Raw genomic sequence first — 10,768 nt, 5'->3', positions numbered from 1 at the left:
ATGGCGTCGCTAGTATTAAATGCATTTTATTTTTATATACCAACCTTCAAATGATTCGCGTCAAAATTTGACGTATGTAAGCCAATTAGTTTGTGAGATAGAGCGCCTTTTGTGAAGCAACTTTTGTTATTGTGAAAATAATGGAAAAAAAGGAATTTCGTGTTTTGATAAAATACTATTTTCTGAAGAGAAAAAATACGGTGGAAGCAAAAACTTGGCTTGATAATGAGTTTCCGGACTCTGATTGGCATGCAAAATTCAAGCGTGGTGAAATGAGCACGGAGGACGGTGAACGCAGTGGACACCCGAAAGAGGTGGTTACCGACGAAAACATCAAAAAAATCCTCAAACTGATTTTGAATCACCGTAAAATGAAGTTGATCGAGATAGCAGAGGCCTTAAAGATATCAAAGGAATGTGTTGGTCATATGATTCATCAATATTTGGATATGCGGAAGCTCTGTGCAAAATGGGTGCCGCGCGAGTTCACATTTGACCAACAACAACAACGTGTTGATGAATCTGAGCTGTGTTTGTAGCTGTTAACTCGTAATACACCCGAGTTTTTCCGTCGATATGTGACAATGGATGAAACATGGCTCCATCACTACACTCTTGAGTCCAATCGACAGTCGGCTGAGTGGACAGCGACCGGTGAACCGTCTCCGAAGCGTGGAAAGACTCAAAGGTCCGCTGGCAAAGTAATGGCCTCTGTTTTTTGGGATGCGCATGGAATACTTTTTATCGATTATCTTGAGAAGGGAAAACCATCAACAGTGACTATTATATGGCGTTATTGGAGCGTTTGAAGGTCGAAATCGCGGCAAAACGGTCCTATATGAAGAAGAAAAAAGTGTTGTTCCACCAAGACAACGCACCGTGCCACAAGTCATTGAGAACGATGGCAAAAATTCATGAATTGGGCTTCGAATTGCTTCCCCACCCACCGTATTCTCCAGATCTGGCCCCCAGCGACTTTTTCTTGTTCTCGGACCTCAAAAGGATGCTCGCAGGGAAAAAATTTGGCTGCAATGAAGAGGTGATCGCCGAAACTGAGTCCTATTTTGAGGCAAAACCGAAGGAGTACTACCAAAATGGTATCAAAAAATTGGAAGGTCGTTATAATCGTTGTATCGCTCTTGAAGGGAATTATGTTGAATAATAAAAACGAATTTTGACAAAAAAATGTGTTTTTCTTTGTTAGACAGGGGACTTATCAGCTAATCTGTTAGAAAGATAGTCGACGAGCACAAGCGGAACACTTGGTTAGAGTACCTGAAGCAATGTAACTTAGGCACAGGAACTGGTAAATTGTGGTCAACATTGAGAGCCCTCTCGAACCCCGCTACAAGGGATGATGGGATTTCACTCAACTTTGGCGACGTGACTGTGACTGATCCGAAGAGATGCGCCAAATATTTCAACCGACAGTTTGTCGAGCATCCTGAGAGTGATAGAGCGAAAAGGAGAGCCACTCATCGAAATACGTGGTCTCCGAGCCGACGACACTCCACAATTCACCGCAGCCGAAGTTACCAATTTCATCAACAGCGCGAAACCATCCAAGGCGCTGGGCCCCGACGGAATTTCAATGCTAATGCTGAAGCATCTGGTAATACTGGGAGTTGAGTACCTGACCAGACTCCTCAATTTGTGATTGGAATCACTCATTACACCCGATGTCTGGAAATTGGGAAGTGTGATTCCACTAATGAAGCCAGGCAAAGATTCGAGTAAAGGTGAATCGTACAGACCGATATCCCTTCTCTCGCCAGTAGCCAAGACACTTGAGGCACTACATGTCATTTCGACACATATCAATAATCAGCCCAAGCCGCGTCATTGGACGGTCCTCGTGGCGCTTGACCTATCGAAAGCGTTCGATAGGGTCAATCATGCCACGTTATTCGAGGACATCGAGGATACGTCCCTACCGGCAGGAACGAAGCGTTGGGTTCTGAATTATATGTGTGGACGCCCATTGGTGATGACGTTTGCGATCGATTGAATGTCTACCTCGCTGATCTTACCAGTTATTTCACTGAAAGAAATTTGAGGATATCTCCCACCAAATCCTCAGCCACATTATTCACTACATGGACGGCGGGAGTACGCAGGCAGTTATTCAGAGTCGATGGCGAAACAATTCCGACAACAAATTACCCCCAAGATTCTCGTGGTCACATTCGACAGCCTTTATAAGTCGTCCGCCCATGCCACTGCAATTTGTTATAAGCTCCGCGGTAGAAACAAGGTCAAGTCGCTTGCCGACAGCACATGGGGTGCGGACAAAGAAACCTTGTTAACTACATATAAGGCAATTGGCCGGTCAATGGTAAACTATGCAGCGCCAGTGTGGACACCTCAAACGAGCGATACGCAGTGGAATAACATACAGACCTGTCAGAACGCTGCCCTTAGAACCGCAACAGGATGTCTCCGCAGTACACCCCTGGATCACATTTATGCGGAGACCAAGATCATCCCAGTGCGTCGACACAACTACATGTTGTCAAAGCAGTACCTCTTGGGTTGTCATCCGAATCACCATCTTGTGGATAGACAACCTCCACCCAGGAATGTAAGGGTTGATCTTCATCTTCTAGAGCCCGAGATCCAGCGTTGCAAAAGAGAGCCTCTAGATCAGGCAGCATACCAGACAGGTCTTCATAAGGATACTGTAGCTGAAGCGGTGAGAAGTTACAAGGTTATTCCTGTTCTCGGAGTCCGACCGCCGCCCATAGCACCGGAGGAGAGAGACATCCCACGGCAGACAAGGGTAGTTTTGGCCCAACTAAGATAAGGCAAGTGCAGCCGCCTCAATTCATACTTATCAGTGATTGATAGCAGCGTAGCTGCCGTGTGTCCCATCTATAATCAAGGGCCACATGACACTCGTCACCTTTTTGCTTGCCCAGCTAAGCCTACCCGTCTCACTACCAGATTACTCTGGACACACCCCATCCTTGTCGCAGAGTTCCTTGATCTGGCTACCAGCTGAACTACACAAGCATAGAACAAATGGAAGAAACTACATTAAAAACTGTTACAACAACAACAACTTAATACCCACCTTAATCCTAGTACTAAGATCACGTTTTCGCACGAAAAACTGTTATACTCCATACAAAAAACGTTAGCGCGGAATAAATGCGAAATCTTTTCTTTTGCATTTTCAGACACATATTTATACAACCCTGGAATTTTCGCACGAAAAAATAGGCAGGCATATTATTTCGCATAAATAAGTTAACATCCCTGGGTTTGAGACCCTATTTACGGATATATATGAAGATATTCGTTTTTCGCAGAAACTAACTTAGAACTAAGCATTAACTAAATTAATATGGGACACTGTATTGCTAGGCACCAACATCTAAAGCTGAGTACTATGTTCAGTTTTCAAGCTGAAAACCAGCTTATTTTCACGGTTACTTTTTTTAATCAATTAAATTCGAAATATTAAATGGATCGGAATCAATACATTGGATCTTTTCCATCCATAATTTGAAGAGACTTGATAAAAATATTATCGTCTTCATATATATTTTTGCACTTTTAATTTAGTGTTTTGGTGAAAAACTCGAACATAGTACTCACCTTAATAAAGAAAAAAAGGAAACCGAGCCCCTAATAACCTACATTTAATAAATTAGAATCATATGTTTCCAAACACTACCTGTGTGTTTTAAATTATTGTTTTATTATGACAGAAATGAAAGTGCTTGCAATCATATGATTGGTGTTTTGACGTTTGAAATCATCTCAAGTGGAAGAAAGTTGAAGGTTAAAAGGTCTTTGTGCTATTAAAAACTATAAATTAGTGGCAATGAATTACTGGCAACTTCAGAAAATAATTCCATCCAAATCCATATATTCTATAGGATTAGGAGCAGTTGGTCGAAGATGGCAGCATAGCCAAAAAAGAGCGAGGTTAGTTCAATTAAGAACAAAGTAAGCATTAAAAATATGCATATGTTTCAAAACCCATAGAGATTATGATCTGGTGGTGGTTGGTGGAGGAATTGTAGGTACGGCCTCAGCACGTGAAATATTGATTCGGCATCCATCAATGAAGATTGCTGTTTTGGAAAAGGAGTCAAAGCTAGCATTTCATCAATCAGGTCATAATTCAGGTGTAATACATGCAGGTATCTACTATAAACCCGGAACACTCAAAGCTAAACTATGTGTCGAAGGTTTGCATTTGGCATACAAATACCTAGATTCAAAAGGAATCCCATACAAGAAATGTGGAAAGCTGATAGTTGCTACCGATGACCTTGAAGTGTCACGTTTAATGGACTTGCATGAACGGGGTCTTAAAAATAATGTACCGGATCTTAAACTAATAGAAGGAAACCAAATTCAAGAAATTGAACCTTACTGCAAGGGCGTCAAAGCTTTGTGGAGTCCCCATACTGGCATAGTTGATTGGGGTTTGGTGACAGAATACTTTGGACAAGATTTTAAGCAAGCCGGTGGGGATATTTTCTTGGATTTTAAAGTACGTACGATGGACACTTTGGAAACTACAATATTAAGTAATTTTTTCTTGTTTCAACACTCTTCCATGTAGTTTTTTATCCAGTATGACAACTTTTATAAAATTAACTTCTATATATAACCCCTAAAATAGGTTACAAAATTCGAGGAATCGAACCAGGAAGGATCGTCAGAATATCCAGTAACAATTTGCGGAGAACATCCGCAGCAAGTGGTCCGATCTAAACATGTTTTAACTTGTGGTGGATTACAATCCGATTTAATAGCAGAGAAGACTGGATGTCCTCGTTCACCGCGTATCGTGCCTTTTAGAGGAGAGTATTTACTTTTAGCAAAAGAAAAATGTCATATGGTAAGAGGAAACATATACCCTGTACCAGATCCTAGGTTCCCGTTCCTGGGAGTGCACTTCACACCTCGAATGGATGGAAGTGTATGGTTGGGTCCGAATGCTGTTCTAGCTTTCAAAAGAGAAGGCTATAGGTGATTATACATGTAACCAATTTTTTCAGTGAAACATACATAACAAAAATCTTATTCCAGATGGGGTGATATAAATCTTATTGAACTTTTCGATGCCCTCCGATATCCTGGATTTATAAAAATGGCTTCGAAATATATTGGCTTTGGTTTAAATGAAATGAGCAAATCTGCATTTATTCCACTTCAAGTTAAAGATTTGCAAAAATTCATCCCTGACGTTACGGAATATGACATTCGTCGAGGTCCAGCCGGTGTTAGGGCACAGGCTTTGGATATGGATGGTAATTTGGTTGATGACTTCGTTTTCGATCGCGGTGTTGGTAAAGGGCCTCTATCTAAACGTGTACTTCACTGCCGTAATGCGCCTTCCCCAGGGGCAACCAGCAGTTTGGCAATAGCAAAAATGGTTGCTGACAAAATCGAACAAGAATTTGATATTAAATGAAATAATTGAAATCGACAACATTTCTGACTAAAGCATATCTCGAAGGATGAGGAAAGCAAAAATTCAATATATGAATGCTTCGACCTTCTTGTAGAGCTCTGGCTATATGATCAGAAGAAAATTTAAACGCTAACCAAATGAAAACAGTTCCTCAATAATGCATTTGTTACAATATATATTACATTGAATAGTGGATCAAAATTATTCTTTATTGTTGATTCGTAATAAGATTAGAAAAATATATCTGTTTTATCTCAAAATTTTCGAATTTTATTAATTTTATTTCTTTTCCTAAAAAGTAATTATGAAATAGATTTAGGTTTTTCATATTTCTTGGATTTTAAAAGTTACCCAACGGATTTCCAAGAACAAAAATATTTTTTTGAATATAATAATAAATTAATGATTTTTTCAAGCTCGAGGTCATTAATGTATTATTATAACATAAAAAAGGTCGAAGAAAATCAAGGAAAACAATAATTTTTTTGAATATTCTAATCTTCAAATATTCTTGGAAGCAACCAAATTTGATCACCAAACTTGTTTTGTTAGAGCGTAACTATATTCTTGCGCTCTAAGCACGAAATAGTTCGAGTTTCCCTTGCTTTGCTAACTCTATTGATAAATTCATAAAAAATTATATATCAAATAATTTTTACCCCTATATCCAAGGTTGAAGCTTTCTTTCAGGTGCATAAAGTTTTATAACCCTTTAGAGCTTTCGGTTCTTTCTTTTCAGCTTCAGCCATTGAGACATAAATAAAGTATTCGCTACATAACGTTCATTTACCTGTGTTAAATCCAATCGGAATGGAGAGTGACATATTTCTTTACTTTTTATTTGTTTATGACGGTATACCCAATTCAAATTAAGTTTTTGCTGGAGAGGATTGAGGATTTCTTGAAGCATTTCATGTTGTATTTGTTTACTAGGTCTGGTACGTTTTTTTTTGTTTTTTTGCAACATTCTGGCAATGTGATTTACAACAAATCATTTATAGCTCTGTTCTAATGATGCATGTGCATATCACTAAAAAATATTAATAATTTTGTACATTTTATTAAAAACATATACATTTATATCGATGTGTTGTGTTGAGCGTAACATTAAATATCTTAACTACTGCATACTTTGTGTGTTCAACAGCTGATTCAAAGTAATTGATCGATGAAACACTTATCTCTGCGTGGTTCTATTTTCGGTTTCTTCATAAAATTTGTTCCATTCTCGTTACTACTATTTAATAAATCATCTGCTTTACGCTTCATATTTTCATGCTCTTCCTCGGTTAATGTTGCAAAAACAAAGTTTTTCGGCTTTAAACTTTTAATTGAGACAGTGCCAGCTGTATCATTTTCTGCACCAAGGGATGAGGCAGCAGCGCTATTTTTCGTTAGGCCTGCTAACTTATTAAGCGTCTCTTTATCACGGACTAAAAATGAACCTCTCACACTTTTCTTCGTCATTGCAGCTATGCCCTTTGAGATTAAGAAGGGAGACGATTTTTTGGCATCTTCGTTTGATACCGTAGTCTTTTTAGCAGTAATAATTTGAAGTTTTTTTGTTGTCATTGTGCTATTAGTAACCGGCAACAATGTAGTATTTGTTATGGTAGTGGACATTTCTTGTGAATCAGGTTTGATACCTTGTTCCTTGAGAAATTGTTCCCTTTCGTAACGTATTTTACGCCATTGATGCTCGTTTAATTCATCTCCGCTATCTCCGTTATTGTTTTCGGCATTTTCGTCACGTGTTCCATCGTCTAAGCTAAAACCACTTTCAGCATTTTTCCATCTAAATTGTCGCTGACGACCGACACCATCTTTTTCCTCGTCCTCGAAAAGCATGTCTTGAATTTTGCGGACTTCACGCAAATCTTCATCCAACATTTTGCGGCTAAAAATATATAATTGATTACCCAAATTCCCTTTTTAAATATTTATACCTACGCATGTATTTGTTCCAGTTCTGATCGTATCTTTTCCTTATCGAATTCATCTTCATCTCCCAACTCAATGTCATATTTATCCAAATTCCTTTCATCCTCATCAGCACTGCCCCATTCAGACTCTGATAGTTCGGCTTCTTTTTCGAAAAAGTTTGCAGCTTGTTTCAAGCAGTCCTTTTTTGTCATTTGAACAACAATTTCATTTTCCTCCGAGTCATAATCCACAAATGTTGTTGGTTCTTCGTTTGCAGGTAAGCCCACATCTTCTTCATCCTCTGAGTCCACAATTTCTTGTATATCGCTTTCGATTTTACCATCATCTTCTTCATCATCGGAAAACCGCAATTTTGCTGTTTTTCGAAGTTTTTTCGTTAGTTTTTTCGTTTTATATCTTGTATCACTATCGCTCGCTGAGTCTTCTTCATCGCTGGATAAAATTTTATTGCACTTTGGCTGTGTGGGTTGAGTCTCAACGTTTTCCTTGGGCTCTGCCTCATCAAATGTTCCCGAGCACAACTCTAGTAGTTCTTCATCGTCTAATGGTTTTCCCTGATTTTGTGTTAGGGGGATTTGTGACATCAACGCATTTAGTTGAGGCGTTTTTTGAGTGACTTCATCGAAAGTTCCTGAGCATAATCCAATCAACTCATTTTCTACATCTTCCCCAGATTTGGAAGAATTTTGCGTTTCGAATAGGACAGGTTGGGTTGTAGGTGGTTGTGTTTTCAGAAAATCTATGTCATCATTACAACCCTCTTCATCGGAATCATCAAATGCTTTAATGATCCGATTACGTGTTTTTACGCTTTTATCTGCTGGTTCGATATTACTCTCTTCCTCAGATTCTTCATTGTCATCGATTTCCCTCTCATCGTTTTCGTCCTCGGCTACTTCTTCATTATCTTCGATCTCTTCTTCATCGCCGTCGTCTTCTTCCACTGAAAGTTCTTCTTCCTCATTTTCATCTACAGCATTTTCTTCTTCATCAATCTAAATTATACATAATTTTCAATCTATGAAATGTATACAATAAGATCATTTCTTACCACTATTTTATCGTCGTTCGGTTTTGAGTCTGGCTCATATTCATCAACGTCCATGTCACCATCGTCGTCGTCTTCATTCAAACATTTGTTGTGCTCGATTTCATCCTCTTGCTTCTTGTGTATTTCCTGCAAACGTTTCTTTTTTATGATTTCTTTGAGGTTCTTCTTCAGTTCAAAGTAGGCGGCCCTTGGTTTTGGTTCTTTATTCGGATCGTTTTCCTCCTTTAGACTAATATTGACCTTGGTGATTTCTATTTTTCCATTTTCCGTAGACAAAATATCACACGTTTCATTGTTTTTGGATTTACGACCCTTCACAGTGCTCATAAGCCTTTTCATTAGGTTTTCTATGCCAGTAGGTTTTCGTTCAACCAAGTTACCAGTTTCTAAATCTATTAATTTATTTGGGTCTCCACTCAGTGAAGGACTAGGCGTAAGGTTTTTCATTGCTAAAAGCTGTTTAATGTTTAGAGACGGTCTGGGTGTAGCTTGTGGAGTTGGTGGCTTCTTTACTGGACTTATTTTAACAGTATTCATATCCAATTTGGGCAACTCAATTACTTCGGTTATAAGAACTTTAGAAGAGGACGGATTTTCGTTCTTATCTTCGACTTGTTGTTCTTGCTCTTCTGTTGCTAAAATTTCTGCCAACTCTTCTTTTGTCAATTGCAGACCATCGTGATTTTCCGTTTCTCCATGTTCGTGCACGTTCTTCCCTGAATGTGGTTCGATTTCGATTTTATTTTCTGGTTGATTACCTTGTTCCCCGCTTGGGGGATTGTGTTCCGTTGCATTTTCCAGATTTTCTCTTTCAATAGATTTATCCAAAACGCCTTCATTATCTTTAAATTCTTCTTTTTCACTTTCGCTCTCGGACTCAGATTTAAAGAATTCGGTAGCTTCCTTGGCTCTTTCCTCCATTAGTTTACTAAAAATGTTTCCAAATGATATATCGACGAAAAGTAAAACTAAGAAACACCATTTGCAAATATCTCGAAACGTTACAAACAGAATGATAACGAACGTTCAAACTATTTGAACAGGACTCTCTATTTATGTATGCAATAGGAAATAAAAACTTACGCATATTCCTCCAATTCTTCCTGTGTCATTTTGAGATTTTTAGACCTTACTGCTTCCGTAATTGGACTACTAGTTTGACATGATGGTTTGATGACAGTTCTTCTGTTTAAGAAATCCTGAAGAGTGTGTTTTTTGGGTTTGTGGTAGGGTATGCTGTAATAAATATGGAGAAAACATATATTTTTGGTTAGAAAAACATTTGAAATACTTTTTATACTTTTCGAAACAGAATATCAACTCCCAAGCTTTTACCTTAAATTAGCCTCCCTGTGAAGTCTTTGTTGTTCGCTCTGTATAGCTTGCATTTCGTCCATGGCCTTTTTAGCTGAAGCCTAAAATTAAAAATTTGTATACGAATCCAAAGAACCATCATTGCATTGTTTTCTTACCCTAACTATTTTGACTTTATTTTTCCCTTTGCGATTGGCATGGTTATCACTTGTACCCTCTTCAAAATTTACTTCTCCATCTGTGACATTTAAGGCACTTTCACTTCCATCTTCAGATTCGCTTTCAATTGTTTTAGATTTATCGCTTTCCTCAGACTCATCCTGGTGAGGACTTTTTCTTTTTTTATTTTGTTTTATCTTGCCTTTAGACTTATTTTTTTTCAATTTTTTTTCTTCTTTCCATTTACGATTTGTCGTATTCGGGCGTGGTTCACTTCCTTCCGAGAAATTGTCTACGTTGCGTTCATTTTCTGATTCCGAATCATGCAGAACTGCACGGCCAAGTGTAACCTTATTTGATTTCGATACATCATCTTCCTCACTGTCAGAATCAATCAAAGACGATATTTTGCTTTTCTTCTCCGATTTAGTTTCCTTATCATCAGTTTTCTCGCTCTGACCTGTTTCGTCATCACTATCAACTATACGTTTTGGCCTTCCGGAATGTAGTTTTTCTTTGGGGATTCCTTTGATAGGAGATGGCAAATTTTTGGTTTCTATCTTGGGGCTTAGCTTTTTCTGTGGACTCTTTTTTGACACTCCAGCGCTTTCATCCTCGGATTCTGACATTAATAAACTTTGTGCACCAAGTATATCCTCAACTGAAACATCTTTAATGTCCTCTTCTTCGAACACCTTTAACTCTTCCATACTTATATTGTGCTCGTCCATTGTATTATAGTTTTGTAGCGTTTTCAAGTAATATCTGACTCGTTTTTTTCTGTTTCTTTTAAAATAAAAATGCTTATTATGTTAAAATCAATGATCGCCTATTTGTTTATCTAGATCACACTCACACAATAAAAT

General features: G+C 38.3%; 2 protein-coding genes across 2 annotated transcripts; one reads left to right on the top strand and one right to left on the bottom strand.

The window, feature by feature from the left end:
• Positions 1 to 3,747: 3,747 nt before the first annotated feature.
• L2HGDH (L-2-hydroxyglutarate dehydrogenase) lies at positions 3,748 to 5,694 on the top strand. Its single transcript, XM_075305346.1, has 4 exons — positions 3,748 to 3,933; positions 3,994 to 4,507; positions 4,640 to 4,989; positions 5,050 to 5,694. Exons 1-4 carry the CDS (start codon positions 3,830 to 3,832, stop codon positions 5,432 to 5,434), a joined length of 1,353 nt encoding a protein of 450 aa, XP_075161461.1. The 5' UTR covers positions 3,748 to 3,829; the 3' UTR covers positions 5,435 to 5,694.
• Positions 5,695 to 6,324: 630 nt separating this feature from the next.
• Positions 6,325 to 10,768, bottom strand: Claspin (claspin). The gene is made up of 6 exons (XM_075304914.1): positions 9,902 to 10,768; positions 9,765 to 9,844; positions 9,513 to 9,665; positions 8,430 to 9,357; positions 7,385 to 8,373; positions 6,325 to 7,331 (listed from the first exon to the last, which is right to left on the bottom strand). The coding sequence occupies exons 1-6, from the start codon at positions 10,631 to 10,633 to the stop codon at positions 6,587 to 6,589; spliced, it is 3,627 nt and encodes a 1,208-aa protein (XP_075161029.1). The 5' UTR covers positions 10,634 to 10,768; the 3' UTR covers positions 6,325 to 6,586.

The sequence above is a fragment of the Haematobia irritans genome, chromosome 4 (assembly GCF_050003625.1).
Source record: "Haematobia irritans isolate KBUSLIRL chromosome 4, ASM5000362v1, whole genome shotgun sequence".
NCBI classification, from domain to species: domain Eukaryota; kingdom Metazoa; phylum Arthropoda; class Insecta; order Diptera; family Muscidae; genus Haematobia; species Haematobia irritans.
Note: the sequence above shows the minus strand (reverse complement) of the source record. Positions and strands in the feature narration are given on the sequence as shown.

Bases quoted from the DNA above. Each gene is read 5' to 3' on its own strand.
- Claspin (XM_075304914.1), bottom strand. From the start codon at position 10,633: ATGGACGAGCACAATATAAGTATGGAAGAGTTAAAGGTGTTCGAAGAA. The intron at 9,666-9,764 runs GTAAAAGCTTGG...TATTTATTACAG, and splicing joins CACAGGGAGGCTAATTTAAG to CATACCCTACCACAAACCCA. The intron at 7,332-7,384 runs GTAGGTATAAAT...ATATATTTTTAG, and splicing joins GAACTGGAACAAATACATGC to CCGCAAAATGTTGGATGAAG.
- L2HGDH (XM_075305346.1), top strand. From the start codon at position 3,830: ATGAATTACTGGCAACTTCAGAAAATAATTCCATCCAAATCCATATAT. The intron at 3,934-3,993 runs GTTAGTTCAATT...CAAAACCCATAG, and splicing joins CATAGCCAAAAAAGAGCGAG to AGATTATGATCTGGTGGTGG. The intron at 4,990-5,049 runs GTGATTATACAT...ATCTTATTCCAG, and splicing joins TTCAAAAGAGAAGGCTATAG to ATGGGGTGATATAAATCTTA.